This window comes from Helianthus annuus, chromosome 3, assembly GCF_002127325.2.
Source record: "Helianthus annuus cultivar XRQ/B chromosome 3, HanXRQr2.0-SUNRISE, whole genome shotgun sequence".
NCBI classification, from domain to species: Eukaryota; Viridiplantae; Streptophyta; class Magnoliopsida; order Asterales; family Asteraceae; genus Helianthus; species Helianthus annuus.
In genome coordinates this window covers 15,721,613-15,744,036 of record NC_035435.2, presented here as the reverse complement: position 1 = coordinate 15,744,036, position 22,424 = coordinate 15,721,613, and the positions used below count along the sequence as shown (strand labels likewise).

The following is a 22,424-nucleotide window of genomic DNA, read 5'->3' as shown; positions in this document are numbered from 1 at the left end:
TAACCCTTCATAAGCTATTTCTAGTCTATTAACTAACTAGGTTAAAAGTTTCTAGTTAGTAAATTTTCCCGTTTATTTATACTTTATAATTTTTAATATAACGTTTTATATGTTCGGGGTGTTACAAAGTCCAACCACACATGTTTTTACCTCCTACAAAATATATAAGCTTGTTTCATAAAAACTTAATACAAGTGTAGCCACACAATTTTTACCTTCTACAAAATATAAAAGCTTGTTTCATAAAAAACAAAATACAAGTCCAACCACACATGTTTTTACCTCCTACAAAATATATAAGCTTGTTTTATAAAAACTTAATACAAGTGTAACCACACATGTTTTTACCTTCTACAAAATATAAAAGCTTGTTTCATAAAAACTTAATACAAGTGTAGCCACACATTTTTCACCTTCTACAAAAATATAAAAGCTTGTTTCATATAAAATAAAAATAAAAGTCTAACCACACATTTCCTCCTCTACCAACAAAAGAAATAAAATAAATAATAATAATAACAAACTACAAAGCATAAAACTAAGGGTATGTTACAATAACCCTACAGAAAAAAAAACATGGTTTCACATAAACAAAAATGACCTGTTGATAGCAACTGTGTAAAAATACAACTCTGAACACCATCTTCATCATCATTTGTGGCATTTTGATTCAGAACTACACATACAAAATAAAAAACAAAGAAAATGATTCAAGAACAATCCAATGAAAAACTAAACAAGAAATCCTTAATTTACAAAAGTACTCGTATGCATTTAAAGCTGTACATTTAATAAAACAGAAAAAAAAATCACCTGGAAACTCTGAAGAAATAGGTTCAGGGTCTTCAACAACCCTATTCTCAAACAATGCATCTTCATCTTCATTAAATGCAAAAACAGGTGAAAGATTATGAGGAACAACATTTAAGGGTGAACCAGGATGATCAATGAGTGTCTCCGTACCACCGGCAACGGTCCGACGGTGTTGGCTGTTCGAATCAGCCATGTTAAATGCAAATAGCCTTCAATGGTGAGTATGGTTTCTTTCTTTCACTGCACTCTCTCTCTGGTTTGAAATAAATGAGATGTGAGACTATTATATCCATGAATATGTAAGAAGAACAAAAAGAGAAGATATGTTTGAAAGGGCTTGAAAGTACAAAATGTAATTAATGAAACCCATGACAAGAACAAGCAATGTTTGAAAGGGCTTGAAAGGTCTGCGTGTGCAGACTTACACATCAAAAGGGGTCACACAAATCTCAAAAGGTAAGGAGGGAAAAAGACGGTTATGCCCTTGCCTACTCTTAATCTAAGTTCATACGTGGATCAATCCTAGCCACATGTGTGAGTTTTCAGGGTTTAGTCAACTGGAGTGAGTTTTCTCCTTATAATTAGCCTATATATATATATATATATATATATATACACATCTTTCTAAAAGTTCAAAAATTTGCATATATCCTTATAAATTTTATAATAACATATAAGACCTGTCAAAACTATAAAACATATCATATTTTTTCATTTGAGTAAATTACTTTTTAAGTCCCTGTATTTCAATGCTATTAACCATCTAAGTCCAAAATTAAAAACTTTAACACCCTGAGTATTTAGTTGGTAAATCCTATCCGTTTGAGTCCAACTTTTTAACGCTGTTAGAATTACTCTGTTAACTCTTGTCACCACCATCACCACCACCACCACCATCTCCACCATGGCACCAATACATTAAACAAGAAACTGCTTAAAACCAAGTATAAAACAAACTAAAATCGAGAAGTAGCAAAAAAACTAGGCTTACATCATCAGTAGTGACCAAGGTACACTAAAGCTTCCCTGCTATAAAAAGGAAGGTCTACAAGCCTTTCACTTTCATTGCTGCAAAATAGTTTCTAGGATCCCAAACAAGAAACATTTAACTGTTGTTCCAAAGATTCAGGACCGTTGAGCAGATTAATTAGCCGTCAGAAAGGAGCCGAGGAAGTTCTTCAGAGCTGATACTTCGATTTGGTTGGTGAGACCCATGGTATTTACCTTCTCCACCTCTTGCAAATAGAGACTATCTTGGTCAGTGATCGTCAATTCAGGAAACATTTACTAGTGCTACACCAAAAACTTAGGAGGTCACAAGATTGACGGTCATGTGGGTTGGGTAACTGGTTTGGAACAAAATAGTTGGGTTACATAGAGGTCGGGTTGACCCAAATATTCTTCTCCAAAAGTTTTACATTTTTATTTGAGTTCCAATAAAAATGATGGTGGGGATGGTGGTGGTAGGATGTCTAGACCAGAGAGAGAGGATGTGGGGGTAGTGGTGCTGTGGGGATGGTGATGGTGGTGGTAGGATGTCTATATAGAGAGAGAGAGGGGGGGATGTGTAGATTTGGTTTAGGAAAGAAGATGAAGGGTGGAGGATTAAAATGAGGTATTTTTATTAAATGATTTGTTCATTTGACAAGAGTTAATAGAGTATTTCTAGAGAAAAATGATCGGATAGTCCCTGTGTTTTGTCTATTTTTCATCTTTAGTCCTTAACTTTCTAAGATTACACCTATAGTCCCCAATTTTTTGCATTTCGTTCCCGGATAGTCCCTGACGTGGATGAGGGTTAGTTTTGGTGTTAGCTGCGTGTGAAATGACAAAATTACCCTTAATATTAAACAAAATCATTAATTAAATACATATATATTATATACACCTGTAGAATCTACCAATTATAAAAAAAAAAAAAAACCAACCCCACCCCCCTCTCTTTCTTTCCCTCTGCTTCTCCCCTCTCGTATCTCTCTTGCCTTCAAACACCCTCCATTAAATAACCACCACCAGATAACCAACCCCCACCCTGTGAAGCAGAGATAATGAATTATAAAAAGACAGATTTCTTGAGATTCTATAAGCAAATGAGTTACACACATGAATATATTAACCCGGTATGAATCATAAGCAGAGTTTATGACAAACACCGATATCTTGATTTCTGGCAAAATAAACTGCAGGCAAAATAAGCAGAGTTTATGACAAACCGGTTACATCTTCAGATGAGTGGTGATGATGGCGACACTGGTGGTAATGGCGGTGGTGGAGATGGCGGCGGTGGTGGTGGTGGTTGTGGCAGATGGTGGTAATGGTAGTGGTGATAATGGCGGCGATGGTGGTAGTGGCAGTGGTGATGATGGTAGCGATGGTCGTTGTGGCGGATCCGAGACACCCTTTCATCCTAGATTCGAGTCTCAGTTCATCGTCATCATCGATCAAACACAAATCACCTTCAACCTCTTAATCACCGTTCATCGATTCGAGTCTCATTCTGAACCTACATAATCTCTTATCACCGTCATCAACCTCATCTGAGCTAGATCAGAAACATTATCATCTTTCATCACAACATCATCCCATACCATTCATCTTCATCATCAGTCATTGTACCTTACCTGAAGAAAACAAGAACCCAAACCAGCCCACCATTTGTAGGTGGTGGGGTTGGTTTAATTAGATTTGCAGGTGGGTAAGGGAAGAAGAAGATGATAGGGGTAGGGTGAGGGTGAGGTAGGTTATGGGGCTCGTTTGAAAATTGACTTATTAATTAAATTTTTATTTTTTTATTTATTAAATGCCCGGATAATCCATGTGGTTTGACCTTATTAAGGAAAGAGTATTTTTGTCATTTCACACCCTCTTAACTGAGAAAATTAACTGATTAGGCACAGGGACTATCCGGGAACGAAAATTGAAAGTTAGGGACTATAGCTTTAATTTTAGAAAGTTAGAGATTAAAGGTGAAAAAAGGACAAACCATAAGGACTATTCGGGCATTTAACTTATAATTCTAACAAAGTTAAAAAATTTGACTCAAAGAATTATAGATTTACCAACCAGATACTCAAAGTGTAATACTTTTTGATTTTGGACTCAACTGTCTAAAACCAATAAAACACATGTACTCAAAAAGTAATTTACTCTTTCCATTTTATAGTAAATCATAAGAAACAACTTGTGACGGTAAATACTTTCTCACTTAATAATATTTTGGTATTAACCGGTAAAAATTAGCTGTTATATAGAAATTCATTAAATTATTTTATTCAAAGGAGTAAAATTTGATATTTTTAGTGTTTTGAAACCGTAGATAGATATTATGAAATTTCCTGTTTTTGTATTAGACCATGGGGTGTGGGAAGGGGAAGAGGAGGCGACGTGGCCTCCGGCCTCGACGGGGAACGTACATCCCCCGTTCTATTTTCGGTGTCATCGGTGAATTATCCCCGTCTTCCCCGAACTCCACTTCTTTAACACATCTCTGTCTCCCTCTTGATTCTCCCTGTGTCTCTCTTGATTTATGGAAGGGGATGAAAGGGATCCATCCTTCTTGATAGGGATGTAGGGGAAGGTGGTGGGGTGGATGCGATGTGGAGGATGGGGTAAGGGGATTCACACCCCACAACCTTAAAAAATAACTTTATTACCAATGTCTTCAAGATTTTTTCAAGAGAGAGCCAATTAGATAAATCTACTTTTGAAGACTTAGGTTAGGGTTTGTTAAGTTAGCTAAATAAAAAGTTAGCTAAAATGGCATATTGCCGAGAGTTCTCAAAGTTCTTTTATACAAGCTCCAAGTGGTCAACTCAACCCGATAGATTAAAATGAACCTTTTCCCTCTCTTCACTAAACCATAAAGAGTCATGTTTGAATGCTTGGTGTGGTATAATAAAACTCATATTTGAAATAAAAGGCGTTTGCCTTTTCCCCTTACACTATGCGTAGTGGAATGACGCCCCTGCCAAGATGGAGCTTTTTTGGGCATGATGGGCGTTAAATGATGCAGATGGCGTGGTCTAATCAATAGTAAGATCGTATCCTTAAGGAATTCGTCAGATAATTATCCAAGTACATAAAAAAATTGACATCTGAGTTGGTTTTGAGAATTTTTATTGCAAGGGAAAGAAATTGATTAGAAAAGTTATCAAATTTAAGAAAAGCATCTCCCTCCGAGATTCGGGTACTAGGTTTCACACAAATTTCGTTTGATTAATTGGACACCACTTAAACATGATATTGGAATTAATTAGTTGAATTGATAATTAAAGAAAACTTTTTAATAATAACTTGTACAATCCACTCACCAATATGTAGATGCTAAATACCCTCCTTAGTTACCAAACCTCTTACAATGCAAGGAAACTAAAATCCACAAACATCGTCTAATTAAACCAAACATCTAGATGTTCCACAAAATTTAATAAAGAACAAATCCAAAAAGAAAACCAAACAAAGTTTTAATGTTAAGCATACATGAACCATTCACCCGGAGGATGATACAAGAGAATTATACCCGCTCAAGCATGATTGAATCTTCACGGGTGGTTGTTGAAAATCTTAAAATCATAAACTTGTGTGCATGGAATGGGTTGGAACACCTCAATTTTCCCTTTAGGGTGCCTAAAAGCTAATGGGAATTGAATCCCAATAGTTTGGGTGGAGGTATCTTTAAATAGGGTGTCAAAATGCTAATTTTGCATCATAACAATCCGAAGGCGTAAATTGTGCCCTTACCTAACAAAACCCCAATTTGACATCTGATTTAAGCTCCACATTGCACCCTGTTTAAGCCCGAGGGTAATTACGCCCAAAGGGTCACAATTTACACCACCCCCGTTTCTTCTCTTTTCTTCATTTTGAGCTCGCTGAAACGGTCCACCATTGTTGCTCAGCTTTTGCTTTCGGCTTCGGGTTTTCATCCAAACTCTTCACGAACACTCTCCAAAAAAGGCTTTATATACTCTCTCAGAGGGTACGCTTCACCAAAAGTATGCGCTTCATCAACATTTAACAACTAACAAGAAGTAAATGCTTCAGCTCATGAAGCGTGCACTTTTAACTTCTCATGAGAAGTGTGCACTTCATCAACAGACAACAACTAAACTTTCAATTTTTTTTAAGTATTTATCTTTTTTTTTTTCAATTCAATTTGAATTTTGAATTTTAATTGTTTATCCAGTTAACCAAGAAGATAAAAATTTTTCAAAAATAAATAAATTATAATTTTAAAGTCTTTTGTATTTTCAAGTTTAATATCAAAACACACCTAATGTTTTTTTTTGTCTTTTTCAATTAAAAGCAATAAAAAAATGCATGAATGTAAAAGATATATTGTTCATTGAAAGTAAACTAACATGGGATTATACAAGTGAAGACCTCCAAGTATAACTTCAACATTTTAGAACATTACTGTATTAAATAAAGAGCTTATTAGGCTACACGGTATGGGATAGTTCTCCCATCCGTCCCCGGCAAAGGACGGCGTCTACACCATACCCCCCCCCCCCCCCCCCCGTCCCGGTCCTTTCCGTCAACATATAGACGTTGGCGACGGTCAATATGTGGGGCCCGATCTTTTGAAAAGTGTCCGTTATAAAAAAAATTAATTTCTAATTTATTAAATTCAATTTAAACGGTCATAAATCAAAAATATACCCCATTCACTCCCACTTTTATAAATACTTATCTCTTTTACCCATTTTTTCACAACTTTTCACTCACTACAACCTCATATCTCTCTCACATTTTATAACCCCTCTACCCTTTTTATAAAAACTCATCTAATTTTATACCATTTTTTACCCACTACCACCCCATCTACCTCTAAAAAATTATCATGTCTTCACCTTCTTCCATTTCTTCAATTTCTTCCATTTCTTCATCATCTTCGTCTACGTGGTATTCTTCAACTTCGGAAGAGGATGCTATTATGCATAAAATGGTTATGAACGCGGTTCAGGTCATCATGTCGGGTGATGAAGCGCCGTCCCAAAGGCTAACTAGACGACAAAAATTAAAACGAGACCAAGAAGGTATTTTAGTATTTTTTTCATTATGTTTTATATAGATTTGAAAATGCATTTTATAATTAATTTCATTTATGTTTGGTTTTAAATTTATAGCCGCCCACGATAAACTAGTAGCCGATTATTTTGCCAACGAACCCGTGTACCCAGCCGATATTTTTCGACGTCGGTTCCGCATGAGTCGTCCACTGTTTTTACGTATTGCAGGCGACATGGCCAAGTCTGATCCGTTTTTTACACTGCGAAACGACGCTAGGGGGCAAAGGGATTTCAGTAATTTACAAAAATGTATGTCGGCCATTCGACAACTGGCATACGGTTTCGCACCCGATGCGTTAGACGAGTATATAAGGATGTCTGAAAGAACCGCACGTCTATGTGTGCACAAGTTTTGTCGATGGGTTGTCAAATTGTATAGCAAGCGATACCTGCGGAAGCCGAACGCAAACGACGTTCAAAAGTTATATCAAGCACACGAACAGAGACATTGTTTCCCAGGAATGCTCGGGAGCATTGATTGCATGCACTGGGCGTGGCAGAACTGCCCAGTTTCCTGGCAAGGTCAGCATACTAGGGGAGATCATGGACATCCGACTATTAATCTAGAGGCTGTTGCGTCACAGGATCTCTGGATCGGGCATGCTTTTTTTGGTCTACCTGGTTCGCTCAACGACCTTAACATCATATACCAGTCACAGATATTTGATGATGTAGCGGCGGGTACAGGTCCAGACACAAGCTTTACGATTTCGGTTGTGGAATACAGGCGAGGTTACCACCTAGCCGATGGGATATACCCAACGTACTCGACAATTGTTAAAACTATTCCGTACCCGACGGACGATAAAAGAAAAAAGTTTGCGAAGTTTCAAGAGGGTGCGAGGAAAGATATTGAACGGGCTTTTGGTGTTCTACAAAAAAAAATGGCAAATCATTGAACATCCAGCACGTTCGGCTACACCAAAGCGGTTACGAAACATTATGTACGCTTGTATCATCCTTCATAACATGGTCATCGAAGACGAAGGTAGAGCGATATGCGAGTACGATGAAAACGCGTCTACTGGAAATTATGTTCCAGTTAGTGGGGAACAACAAGATTTGAACATGTTCGCTCTACGTAACGAGTACACACGTCATAACCTACAAGCGGACTTGGTGGAGTACATTTGGAACAACGCTCAAAACGAACCCGACCACGACATGGAAGACGAAGACTAGTAGCTTATTTTAATATATTAGGATTTAAGTTTATCTTATTTTTGAAGTTTATCTTTTTTTAAGTTTATTTTTTTTAAGCTTATGTTTTTTTTTAATTTTTTTTAAGTTTCTTTTTTTTTTTAAGTTTATGTAATGTTTTTTAATATTAATGAAAATATTTTGTTAGTTTATTTGTTAAATGTTAAAAAAAGTAGAAGATTAAAAAAAATAAAAAAAACATAAAAGTGGTGGGGAGGACTAAGACTAGTACCATCCTCCCATACCCTCTATTTTGGGTGATGGAGCATCCTTGGGAGAACTATGACGAGGCGCCTACGTGGCGGATGGTCCTCCAAGGATGGGATGTCACCATACCCTCTAGCCTAATTAGGCTACACGGTAAGGGATAGTTCTTCCACCCGTCCCCGGCAAAGGACGGCGTCTACACCATACCCCCCCCCCCCGTCCCCGTCCTTTCCGTCAACATATAGACGTTGGCGACGGTCAATATGTGGGGCCCGATCTTTTGAAAAGTGTCCGTTATAAAAAAAATTAGTTTCTAATTTATTAAATTCAATTTAAACGGTCATAAATCAAAAATATACCCCATTCACTCCCACTTTTATAAATACTCATCTCTTTTACCCATTTTTTCACAACTTTTCACCCACTACAACCTCATATCTCTCTCACATTTTATAACCTCTCTACCCTTTTTATAAAAACTCATCTAATTTTATACCATTTTTTACCCACTACCACCCCATCTACCTCTAAAATATTATCATGTCTTCACCTTCTTCCATTTCTTCAATTTCTTCCATTTCTTCGTCATCTTCGTCTACGTGGTATTCTTCAACTTCGGAAGAGGATGCTATTATGCATAAAATGGTTATGAACACGGCTCAGGTCATCATGTCGGGTGATGTAGCGTCGTCCCAAAGGCTAACTAGACGACCAAAATTAAAACGAGACCAAGAAGGTATTTTAGTATTTTTTTTTTCCGTTATGTTTTATATAGATTTGAAAATGTATTTTATAACTAATTTCATTTATGTTTCGTTTTAAATTTATAGCCGCCCACGCTAAACTAGTAGCCGATTATTTTGCCGACGAACCCGTGTACCCAGCCGATATTTTTCGACGTCGGTTCCGCATGAGTCGTCCACTGTTTTTACGTATTGCAGGCGACATGGCCCAGTCTGATCCGTTTTTTACAGTGCGAAACGACGCTAGGGAGCAAAGGGGTTTCAGTAATTTACAAAAATGTACGTCGGCCGTTCGACAACTGGCATACGGTTTCGCACCCGATGCGTTAGACGGTATATAAGGATGTCTGAAAGAACCGCACGTCTATGTTTGCACAAGTTTTGTCGATGGGTTGTCAAATTGTATAGCAAGCGTTACCTGCGGAAGCCGAACGCAAACGACGTTCAAAAGTTATATCAAGCACACGAACAGAGACATAGTTTCCCAGGAATACTCGGGAGCTTTGATTGCATGCACTGGGCATGGCAGAACTGCCCAGTTTCCTGGCAAGGTCAGTATACTAGGGGAGATCATGGACATCCGACTATTATTCTAGAGGCTGTTGCGTCACAGGATCTCTGGATCTGGAATGCTTTTTTTGGTCTACCTGGTTCGCTCAACGACCTTAACATCATATACCAGTCACAGATATTTGATGATGTAGTGGCGGGTACAGGTCCAGACACAAGCTTTACGGTTTCGGGTGTGGAATACAGGCGAGGTTACTACCTAGCCGATGGGATATACCCAACGTACTCGACAATTGTTAAAACTATTCCGTACCCGACGGACGATAAAAGAAAAAAGTTTGCGAAGTTTCAAGAGGGTGCGAGGAAAGATATTGAACGGGCTTTTGGTGTTCTACAAAAAAAATGGCAAATCATTGAACATCCAGCACGTTCGGCTACACCAAAGCGGTTACGAAACATTATGTACGCTTGTATCATCCTTCATAACATGGTCATCGAAGACGAAGGTAGAGCGATATGCGAGTACGATGAAAATGCGTCTACTGGAAATTCTGTTCCAGTTAGTGGGGAACAACAAGATTTGAACATGTTCGCTCTACGTAACGAGTACACACATCATAACCTACAAGCGGACTTGGTGGAGTACATTTGGAACAACGCTCAAAACGAACCCGACCACGACATGGAAGACGAAGACTAGTAGCTTATTTTAATATATTAGGATTTAAGTTTATCTTATTTTTTAAGTTTATCTTTTTTTTAAGTTTATTTTTTTAAGCTTATGTTTTTTTTTTTTTTTGTTTTTTTTTAAGTTTCTTTTTTTTAAGTTTATGTAATGTTTTTTAATATTAATGAAAATATTTTGTTTGTTTATTTGTTAAATGTTAAAAAAGTAGAAGATTAAAAAACATAAAAAAACATAAAAGTGGTGGGGAGGACTATGACTTGGACCATCCTCCCACACCCTCTAGTTTTGGGTGATGGAGCATCCTTGGGAGGACTATAACGTGGCGCCTACGTGGCGGATGATCCTCCAAGTATGGAATGTCACCATACCCTCTAGCCTTAATGATAAGTGCATTTTAGCACATTAATTAATAAAGAGTTTATTAATGATAAGCCAAACCTGGGAAGGTTTTTGTTTTTTTACTTGGAGTAGGTTTTTAACTGATCAGCCAAGCCTTAATATACATTCACTGGCGAACTCAGAAACTATTTGATGAGGATACGGATAAGACGTTCAACTATATTTGCAAGGGATGTGGTCGAGTTTTGTTTCCTAAAATATACACTAACTTTTTATTTTCAAGGGTAGCGGCCGCCCACCCACGACCGTGGGTAGGTCCGCCAATGTATACACTTGATTCCCTCCTTTTTATATTAGAAACCATAATGGACCAAACCTTGATTAACAATAAAGGGAAAAGATCAAATAGGAAGTTAATTTTCGCTAGGAAGGATAGGAAGCCATAGGATTATGACATGTGGCAAATTTTAAAATAAAGAGAAAGGGTATTTTAGTCAATCCAACTCCTTCTTCTTCCTTTTTCAAAACCCAGTAAATTCAAAAACCCACCATTTTCAAAACCCACCATCTTCAACTATTTCTTCACTTTCTATCTCAATAATCACTACATTATAGTGCGATTTTCATCACCAATCAATGATTCAGAACCCGATCAACGTGTTCTTTAGCTTTTTTTGAAGAAAACCCAGTTTAATTTCATAAAAAAATCTCGTTTTTTCCGGTGATTTTGGAGATAATCACTCGATTCGTTCGATTCGAGCGTTGATAAGTGTTTCTATCATTCAAAATTTGTCAATTGATGAAGAAATCGGCTTCGATCCATGTAAGAAATTCTTTAATTTCATTTTCATGATCTGGGTTTTTGATTTAGTCATTGCGTTTTACAATCTTTGCGGGGGTCCGGGGGCGGCAGCCCCCGGTAGCGGGGTCCCAGGGGCGGCAGCCCCTGGCGGGGTCCAAGGGGCAGAGCCCCTGGCTGGGGTTTTTTCGATTAAATTGCTGTACTAAAAACGCATCAGAAAAATTAATTTTCCATAAATTGGCTCATTTCGAAGACAGTAATTCGTAGACAATTCTGTGTGTCTTTGGTGCATTGCGTTTTAGGTAAAACACATTTTTATGTGTTTTATGGCCATTGCGTTTTACAAATAAGACATTTCTGTGTGTTTTCTGGCCATTGCGTTTTACAAATAAGTCATTTCTTTGTGTTTTTGGTGACACATTTTTTAGGTGTTTTCAGTCCATTGCGTTTTAGAATGAGTCATTTTTAAGTGTTTTCTGGCCATTGCGTTTTACATATAAGACATTTCTTTGTGTTTTTGGTGCATTGCGTTTTAGGTAAAACACATTTTTATGTGTTTTCTGACCATTGCGTTTTACAAATAAGACATTTCTGTGTGTTTTCTGGCCATTGCGTTTTACAAATAAGTCATTTCTTTGTGTTTTTGGTGCATTGCGTTTTAGGTAGAACACATTTTTATGTGTTTTCTGGCCATTGCGTTTTACAAATAAGACATTTCTGTGTGTTTTCTGGCCATTGCGTTTTACAAATAAGTCATTTCTTTGTGTTTTTGGTGCATTGCGTTTTAGAAAAATGTCATTTTTTAGGTTTTTTTTTTCATTGCGTTTTACGTAACTGGTGGTTTTTCTATTGCGTTTTACGCAACTGGGTTTTAATTTTTTTTTTTTAAATATAGCAATAGTATACTCGTTTTAAAGAAAAAAAAACGCTCGTTTTTTTGGTGCAATTTTTATAAAAAAATAATGTCGTATGAAAGAGTTATTAACGTTTAAAAAATGGGGGGGAATTGGAGGAGAGAGAAACTATTGGCTTGGATTGACTAGAATGCCCTTGAACAAACTCACGCGCCTCTTTTATTCTTTTCAATTTCCCTGATTTAATCTTAGCCCTTGATTAACTTAATGAATGGTCAAGATCACTTCCTATCCTTCCTAGCCAAATAAACTTCCTATTGTATCTCCACCCTAACAATAAATGATATTGTTATCGTATCTTGATGTGTTTGTCTCTCGAGTTAGATTGGCATCTCGTTTCTTCTATTCACATCAAATACAAACTGTCCAACAAAGTAGATGAAATTTTGGGGCGTTACGATTTAATTTTAAATACACTATATTGACAACGGTGGTTTATCACGAACATGATTTTAAATTAATAAACTCTTTCTTAATTACGGTATTTAAAATAAGCAATTTATATTTTAAAACGGAACCTGTTTTATCTTTAAATAAAACTGCTTTTATTAAAGTTACATTTCCAAGTTAACTTAAAACCTTTTAATTTATCCCGTCGCTTCATGATTGTGAAAAGTTATTTTAGTAGCTAACTATTTCCTAAACAATATATCCAACCACAAACAAATAAAATAATAAACTGAGCCTCTAGAATTATTTGTTCGGTTTCGTTCGAGCCAATAAACGATTACCAACCAGTCTAAAGGGTCACAGAATAAACCATTATCTTGTCAGCTCCAACTTAGTCCAAGATCTTTATCTTCACTTTCGATTTGTCTCCGTCTTCAGTTTACAATAATTAAACCTAACTATATTGAATCAAACCAAACAACATACAAACACAAACAACACACGGGTTCTATGGCTCCATTTATATATCATCACAATCATCATCAAAATGATAAAGGCATGATCTTTTTGTCAAACTAAAGTTTTTACAAAATAAAAAAAAATACATATCGTTTGAAATAAATACGTTTAAACGAAAGTGTAAGTGTGTTAGGATATGAGTTTTCACTTGTGTTTGTTCGATGATATGGATTAATGAAATGTAGATAAGGTTGATATGAATTAGGGTAAATTATACTTTTCGTCTTTTATATTTGTAACGGGTTGCAATGGATTACCTTTAACTCTAATAATTACAGTCACAATCCTTTATTTGCAAAACTCGTTGCACCTAAGGTCCTTTGACCCTAACCTTGTTAAAACTTTCAGTTAACTAACTAAGGTCATGTGCAACCCATGTGAGGGCAAAACAGTCATTTAATATATAAGAAAAGAATATCAAAATTTAAAAACTTATATAAAAATTATAAACCTAAACATTCATCATCATCTCCCCTGTACACACTCTCTTTCTCTCTCTCTCTCTCTCTCTCTCTCTCTCTCTCTCTCTCTCTCTCTCCTGTAGTCTCTCGTCTCTCTCTCTCTCTACATACCACTTCTACAACCATCATCATCAAGCCACCACCACCTACACAACCGCCCACTAACACCGTCGAAAACCGACATCATCACCATCACCATTGACCTCCATAGTCCCGCCACCATCAAGATCCAACCCTTCACGTTTTTTCGGTGGTGGCCAGGCTCAGATCCGATGAAATAACTTACCCAAACCCAAGAGGTGAACCACTTCCCCTCTTTTTTGATATCTCTCCATCAATAAGTTCAACTGTCGCAATAACCAACATTTCAATAACACACACAACTAATTTCACAAAAAGATTAAAAGACCCCAACTTCAAATAAACTAATTACCCATCTATTTAAAAACACAAAATCAACACAATAGATAACTAAAAAACTAAACTTTCTTGCAATCAGAGTATAAAAATGTCATCTTTTTAATGATCAACAGACTATATACATAAACAAGTGGATCGAATGAAAGATGTGGATCTTGAAAAGGGGAAAACATCAGCGGTTATGGGCTTGATTAGAAGGTTGAGATGAGGTGGGTATTGTGAGATAACCAGACAATCGTCACCATACATAGATTGTGCAGCCTCCACTTCGATCAGTACTTCCTCCTGCAATATAGCATTTTTTAAACAGAATCTTGCTCGGAACCTTGCCGGAAATGGTGGTGGTGGTAGCTCTCACAGTGATGGTGGGGTGGGGATTGGTTGGGGAGAGATAGAGAGGGGAGAGAGAGATCTGAAACAAAGAGATTGTTTTGTTTATTTGTTTAATTTAAATATATTAGTAAATCTACTAATTTATCCTCATGTGTAAGGCACATGCCATATTTAACTAAAAAATTTAATCAGGTTAGGGTCAAAGGACCTAAGGTGTAACAGTTTTACAAGTAAATGATTGTGACTGTAATTATTGAAGTTAAAGGTTATCCATTGCAATCTGATACAAACATAAAGGGCGAAAAGTGTAATTCACCCTATGAATTATGGAAAGTAGTAACGAATGTAGCGGGATTTAAAGTCAAACACAAGAGTAAAAAATTTTGTCAGACTATTTTGTATTGAAATAAAAATATTACAATTTACAAGAATGATTATACAAACTCCCCCTTAGCCTATTCACTCTCTTCTGTTCGTACAATAAGGATATCAAGTGATGAAATAGATCTCTAACAGGTGACGTCACCCTGATAGCGACATCTGACATTCCTAATAGGGCTGACATCACCCTGATAGTGACATATAACATTCCTAACAGAAAAGATTCACAATGTTAGAAACATCTGATGGAATTACCAACTAACTAAATATACTAAACATATGTTTAAGCAATCACTGTTACATTAAAAGAACTGTTCTTCAAATAGTTGTTGACTTGTTCCAAACATCCGTTTAGGCTAGAACAGATGTTTAGTCTTCAATTTCAGTGCATTATCTTCAACAGGGCTTTGGCCATTGAGCCGAGGTTTCTTCTTCTACAACAATGATTTCATGCCTTGAATAGATAATTGGAATCTTCAAACAGATGTTCTGTTAGTGTTCAAGATTCATTATCTTTGGGGAGAGTTGTAGATCATAACTTGTTTATTTCATGATCAAAGGAGCATGTTTTGGCTTTTGATATCATCTGTTCTTTTGTAAGTCTAACAAAGTGGCTCTAATACCACTGTTGGGAATCGGTGTACTGTTTATATAAAACCATTTATTTTAATATTTAATAATTTTTATTAATTAGTGCGGAAACGTGTGCATTTTTACAATAAAAATACTCCCACCAACAGTCGAGCCACATTGAGATTAAATAATATAACAACCAGGGGGGTTAGGGTTTATACCTTGACGAAAAATGAAAGACCCACACAATGGATCAACAAACGCCATGCTAGTAGACTATTAGCGTATATATTATATTGTATAGGAAAGGATTATGTTTCCATAACTGATAGGAAAAGTTGTTAGGCTGCACTCTATATATACTTTGTATATTCTCTATATTGGTTCAAGGAAATAATATACCATAAACACTTTTATGGTATTAGAGCTACGGTTCTGAGAAACCCTATTTTCGCCGCCATCATCATCGTGTTCCTCCGTTCGCTGCCATGGAAGATAAACCAGAAAATAAAACCTCCGTTCGACCGCAAGTATCAAACCCCTGCACCCGGTCTACTCTGTAACAAATGTACAGAATAAGGTCCGGATCCTCGATGGTGTCAAAGTTACGTACACATCGTGGGTGAAACTCTTCAAACTCCATGCACGCGGATATGAAGTTCTCAAGCACATCGACGGAACAAAACCCCCAGCCGAAACTGATGATGAGTACGAGTCCTAGAACAAGATGTGGTACCCGTGGAAAAATCCACAGTCATCCTGAGTTAACATCTGGTCGTCTTGGATCACTTATCAAATTTCGGGACGAAATTTCTTTCAAGTTGGGGATGATGTGACAACCCGTGTTTTCAAGATTTCTATAGTTCCTTCGATGCTTGGCGTGTATGCGCTGATGCCATAGTTCTTCAATGGATCTATGGCACGCTTAGTGATGACCTGTTGGTTCGAGTCCTGGAAACCGAGTCTACTGCCCAGCAAGCTTGGAATCGTATTCAAGCCATCTTCCAGAACAACAAAAACTCTAGAGCATCTAATCTTCTTCATGCGTTCACCACCACCACTCTGGCGTCGTGCACAAACGTGAACGAATATCTTCAAAAACTGAAGGACATCGCTGAACAACTTAGCGACGTAGATCAGCCTGTTACCGAGTCCCGATTGGTTCTGCAGATGGTAGCGGGGCTCCCTCCTGAATATGATACGACGGCTGCCTTCATCACTCAATCCAACACCACATGGGATGAGGCTGTCGACATAATAGACTGGGAACAACGCCGCCAGGCGGCCAGACAACACGCGTCCCAATCCGTTCTTGCTGCCCCCGGAACCACTACCATAGCTGCTCCTCCCAACTCCAATCCATCTCCCACACCGCCTCCTTCCAACCATCCCAGCCAACAATTTGACCAATACCAAAACTGGCCCAACCAACCGGCTCGTGGCCGGGGCCGTGGCCGAGGCCGCGGTTACCGAGGTGGTCATGATTGAGGTCGTTACCCTAACCAATCCTATATCTCGCAATCGGCACCCACTTACCCACCTTATCAAACTCCCACCTCCTACAACCCAAACCAAACTGGATATGGCTGGTGGGCCTCTCCACCGCCATGTCCCCACCCCCATCAGTCTCCTTGGGTCACCAATTGGGCCAGGCCCAACACCCCACCTCCGCAGCCGATGCCACCAAGCCCACAACAGCAGGCCTACCCCACCTTTGCACCTCCGGCCCAGCAGCCTCAGGCCCAGCAGCACCCGGTTGACCCACTTAACCCCACCGACCTTGGAGCAGCTCTCAGTACTTTAAATCTCAACCAATATGACCCTCAGTGGTACATGGACTCAGGTGCGTCATCACATATTACTTCGGATTGCAGTAAAATTAATTCCCATTTATCCAAGTCTTTTAATGTGAATATTTTTGTTGGAAATGGCCAAACTTTGCCAATTACGGGTACCGGAAACGGTATTCACACTGTCCCAAATAAAACCTTTCACCTAAACCATATTCTTTATGCTCCGACCGTCGTAAAAAATCTTGTTTCTGTTAGAAAATTTACTCGTGATAATCATGTATCTATTGAATTTGATCCTAATGGTTTTACTTTGAAGGATCTCAAGACGGGGTAAACAATTTCACGCCATGAGAGCACTGGGAACCTTTATCCGTTTACATCACCCGTTCAAGCTTTTCTTGCATCTTCGTCAAATAAGTGGCATGCCGTCTCGGCCACCCCGGTTCCCAAGTTTTGCATTCACTTTCGAGTCGTTGTGTAATAAATTGCAATAAGGATTCTTTTGATTTTTGCAATTCGTGCCATTTGTCTAATAGTAAAGGACTTCCATTTGTCGCTTCCACTTCCTTTACTTATGCACCATTTGATATTATACACTGTGATTTGTGGACGTCACCGGTTTTAAGTAAATCATCTTACAACTACTATATGGTGTTGATTGATAATTATACTCACTATGTTTGGGTATATCCATTGAAATTTAAATCAGAAGCTTTCCCCACCTTTGTTAAGTTCCATAAATTTGTGCTCACCCAATTTCAAACACACATTAAAACCTTTCAATGTGACATAGGGGGAGAATTTGATAATCATGCATTTCACAATTTTGCGACGTCTAACGGACTTGTGTTTCGTTTTTCGTGTCCACAAACCTCCTCTCAAAATGGTTGTTCTGAGCGCATGATTCGACGACTAAATGACATCATACGCGCTCTTTTAGTTCACGCTCATTTACCGCCTTCTTTTTAGGTCGAAGCTCTACACACCGCTACTTACTTACATAATATCATTCCCATAAAAAGACTAAATTTCAATACCCCTACGTTTGCTCTCTATCGATATCATCCTACGTACGATCATCTAAAAGTTTTTGGCTGTGCATGTTACCCGAACATGTCAGCTACTCAACCTCACAAACTACATCCAAGATCTACCCGGTGCATCTTTCTTGGCTATCCCGAAAATTTTTGAGGTTACCGTTGCCTTGACCCGTTAACCGGACGTGTTCACATTTCTCGACACGTCACCTTTGATGAATAGTCCTTCTCGTTTTCTCAACCACCCCCTACCGATACCTACCACTTTCTTGATGACGACCACCCGTGCCCGCCCCTCTACCAATTCCCACAGCCGACCCATACCCAACCCGGTACCACCCAACCACGTGCCACCCAACCTAGTGCCACCCAGCCGACCCCACCTTCTTCGCCTACCCCTCCTTCCTCTCATCCGCTGAGCCCTCCACCTAACCCAAACCCACCTATGACACTTGCCCAATCGTCGGTCCACTCCACAGCCCAACCGCCGGTTCACTCCACAGCCGCTACACAACCTCTCAACACTCACAAAATGACCACTCGGGGTAAGGTTGGCATTTCTAAACCCAATCCTAAGTATAATCTCAACACCCTCACCCCCACTACCATCTCCCCCATACCCACCTCCCCTCATAAAGCACTTGGTGACCCTAATTGGCAAAAGGCTATGTTAACATAATATGAAGCATTAATAGCTAATGGTACTTGGGAATTAGTTCCTCGTCCGGAGTCCCATCTGGTCATACGATGCATGTGGCTATTTAGACATAAATTTAAACCGGATGGCCAACTGGAACGCTATAAAGAACGGCTTGTAGTTAATGGGAAGTCACAAACTGTTGGCCTTGATTGCATGGATACTTTTAGTCCCGTCGTCAAACCCGTGACTATCCGAACAGTTTTATCTCTAGCCCTATCTCAAAAGTGGCCTATACACCAGTTAGACGTTAAAAACGCCTTCTTACACGGGGACTTACAAGAGACAGTGTTTATGCATCAACCACCCGGGTTCGTTGATATGTCTAAACCCAACTTTGTTTGCCATTTAAAGCGCTCCTTATATGGACTAAAACAGGCGCCACGGGCATGGTTCACACGCTTCTCTACATTTGTATGTTCTCACGGGTTTAAAGGGAGTCTTTGTGATTCTTCCCTTTTTATGTATCGACAAGGCAACCATACGGCCTACTTACTGTTATATGTTGATGACATAATTTTGACAGCATCGTCTACATGCTTTCTTAATCGCATTATACAATTGCTTTCGAGCGAATTTGCTATGACAGATTTGGGTGCTTTACATCATTTTCTTGGGATTACCGTACAACGGACGAATAGCGGTTTGTTCTTATCTCAATCTCAGTATGACAGAGACATTTTGCATAGGGCGAATATGACTACTTGTAAACCATGTGCAACATCGGTTGACACGTCCAGCAAACTCAGCGCTAATGATGGCTCTCTTTTACCAGATGGGTCAGCTTATCGAAGTCTTGCAGGGGCTTTACAATATCTCACATTCACTCGCCCAGATATTTCTTATGTCGTGCAGCAGGTTTGTTTATTTATGCATGCACCCAGGGAACCCCATTTTGCATTCATGAAATGGAGTTTACGATATATTCAAGGTACAATAGACTATGGCCTACACTTATCAGCTTCCCCCGGTCTCACACTTACTGCTTATTCAGATGCCGACTGGGGGGATGTCCAGACTCGCGTCGCTCCACTTCAAGCTATTGTGTTTATTTAGGTAATAACATTGTATCCTGGTCCTCTAAACGGCAACCCACAGTCTCTCACTCTAGTGCCGAAGCTGAATACCGCGGGGTCGCGAATGCCGTTGCTGAGACAACTTGGCTCCGTAACTTATTGCTCGAACTACATGTGCCTATCAGACGTGCCACTATCGTGTACTGTGACAACGTCTCTGCTGTCTACTTATCGGAAAATCCTGTTCAGCATCAAAGGACCAAACATGTGGAGCTTGACATACATTTTTTCCATGAAAAAGGTTAGCCTGGGTCACATCCGTGTTCTTCATGTTCCTGCCTCCTATCAGTATGCAAATATATTCACCAAAGGCCTTTCCAGACAACTGTTTCATAGCTTTCGCGCCAGTCTGAACGTGCATCAGGATCCTCGCTCACACTGAGGGGGAGTATTAGCGTATATATTATATTGTATAGGAAAGGATTATGTTTCCATAACTGATAGGAAAAGTTGTTAGGCTGCACTCTATATATACTTTGTATACTCTCTGTATTGGGTCAAGGAAATAATATACCATAAACACTTTTATAGACGTGTTCGAGAAACCCGAAAAAACTCAAATCAACACTTGCAACGAAAAAATGGTGTCGCATTCGGGAAACCGGTCAGTGTCGGCACTCGCTGGTGGATTTGGATGTGCGGCGGAGGGTGCATCGGTGGATTGGGGTGCAGCTATGGTTTCTATAGGCCAGGGGCGTGGGGATTCTGGCAGGGGGTCGACGACGTAGAGGGTGGCCGGTGGTGGAGGTTTAGCGACAGTAGAGGTGGGGTTTTTGCCAGTTTTCTTTTTTATCCAATTAATTGATAAAATTGTGGTTATTGTGTAAAATGTTGTTGCAACATATACACGTCATCACCCGCACTTGAACTGGTTCCTCTTAATTTAGAAGCGGCTCCTCTCGCACTTGACCTAGTTCCTCTGGCACTAGAACCAGCTCCTCTCGATTTAAAAGATATCATTGTCGTACCAACCTTTGATTTTCTTGAATCCATAGAAAAATATTTAGGAAATTGTCATGTTTGTTGGAGTGTTTGGATTATTGATATATCTATATACTATATTGTAATGCATATAAGAAGGGCAAGAAAGTTATTTTACAAAATATAAGAGTTTAACTAATTATAAGTATTAAAACACAATATACAATTCTTTAAAGCATTCAAATCCTTAAATCTCTTGGAATTTTTGCAATTGCCCATCCCATGTTGGATGAGAAAGAAACTTAGGATAAAATAAATAGCTTTAAAAGAGCTCATTGCTTTCCTAAAGAATTCATCTATTCCATTGTTTTCTTTGTCCCGTATTAATAAAGAAAGAAAGGTAGAAGGATCACCTACTCATTAAAGACAAGGTAAGCCTTTTAAGAGTTAATAAATTGTTTACATACTTAGTCCTTTAGGTAAGTTTTCCTTTTAGCTATTTAATAAGAATAAGTTATAAGTTTGGCACTTTTGGTAAAATAATTTATAAAAGTGAAGTGAGCCAACTTGAGTTTTAATCAAGCTGAACTTGAGTTTAAGAATCCAGCTAGCTCGGTATGAAGTTTGATGCTAGCCTTGGCTTGGCTTAGTCTTTATGTATTCTGTTCCCTGTGACATTGCACCACATCGCCCGAACCACCGGTGGCGGTGTTTCTGGTCGAGTAAGGTACTTGATAAACATAACCAGGATTGCCGCTGGTAGCCTAAGCTTTTAGATAGAGTGACCTACGATTTCAGTCCTTGTGGTCAACCTTAGAGGGCACCATGAGTCCCTACCTTTTCTAATTTGACCAATCAAGTCCGTGTGGTTGTTCAAGTTAATCCATCAAGTCCCTATTATAAATTGGACATTTAAATTTAAGTGAAAAGACCAAAATAACCCCTATATTTTATTTGCAACTGTCTGTAAACTTCAAATACTCCCTCCAAATTCAAAACTCTTAACTAACCACCCTTATCAGATTAACGCAGTTGCTGCATTAACACAGGTAATCAAGTAACCACTGATGTGCACAAAATGCAACATATAAATTACATAAATTGTGGCATAAAACTAACCCTTTTTTAGTACTAATGTTGGAAAAAGTGTGTTTTTGTCTTCCTTTTGTATTTTCAGGATTAAATGAGCTCAAATGAACAAAAGAAGCAAAAAGGCAGCTAAATCTAACATAAATACAAGAAAAGTAACAAACGTGGCATGCCCGACCCCCCGACAACATCTTCCCAAGCAAAACAAGAGAACAGAAGGCTGAACACGCCCCGTGCTCAGTGAGCATGGGGGCGTGCCCAAGTGTCAGCAGAAAAGACAGTTGTAGAAGCTTCTACCGCCCACCACGGGGCCGTGCTCAGCGGACACGGGGCCGTGGTCAACTATAAGATTCGCAGAATCCAGGCAAATCTGGATAGTACAGATATGCTTCTGCACACGGGGTCGTGCTCAGCGGACACGGGGGCGTGGTCAACTAATGCAAACAA

At 38.8% G+C, this 22,424-nt stretch overlaps 2 protein-coding genes across 2 annotated transcripts; one reads left to right on the top strand and one right to left on the bottom strand.

Annotated features, from left to right (window-relative positions):
* Positions 1–560: 560 nt before the first annotated feature.
* On the bottom strand, positions 561–1,060 carry LOC118490369. Its single transcript, XM_035987967.1, has 2 exons — positions 814–1,060; positions 561–676 (listed from the first exon to the last, which is right to left on the bottom strand). The coding sequence occupies exons 1-2, from the start codon at positions 1,004–1,006 to the stop codon at positions 561–563; spliced, it is 309 nt and encodes a 102-aa protein (XP_035843860.1). The 5' UTR covers positions 1,007–1,060.
* A 15,981-nt stretch (positions 1,061–17,041) lies between these two features.
* Positions 17,042–20,695, top strand: LOC110931245 (uncharacterized mitochondrial protein AtMg00810-like). Its single transcript, XM_022174646.1, has 3 exons — positions 17,042–17,207; positions 19,418–19,822; positions 20,499–20,695. The coding sequence occupies exons 1-3, from the start codon at positions 17,042–17,044 to the stop codon at positions 20,693–20,695; spliced, it is 768 nt and encodes a 255-aa protein (XP_022030338.1).
* The last annotated feature ends 1,729 nt before the right edge of the window (positions 20,696–22,424 follow it).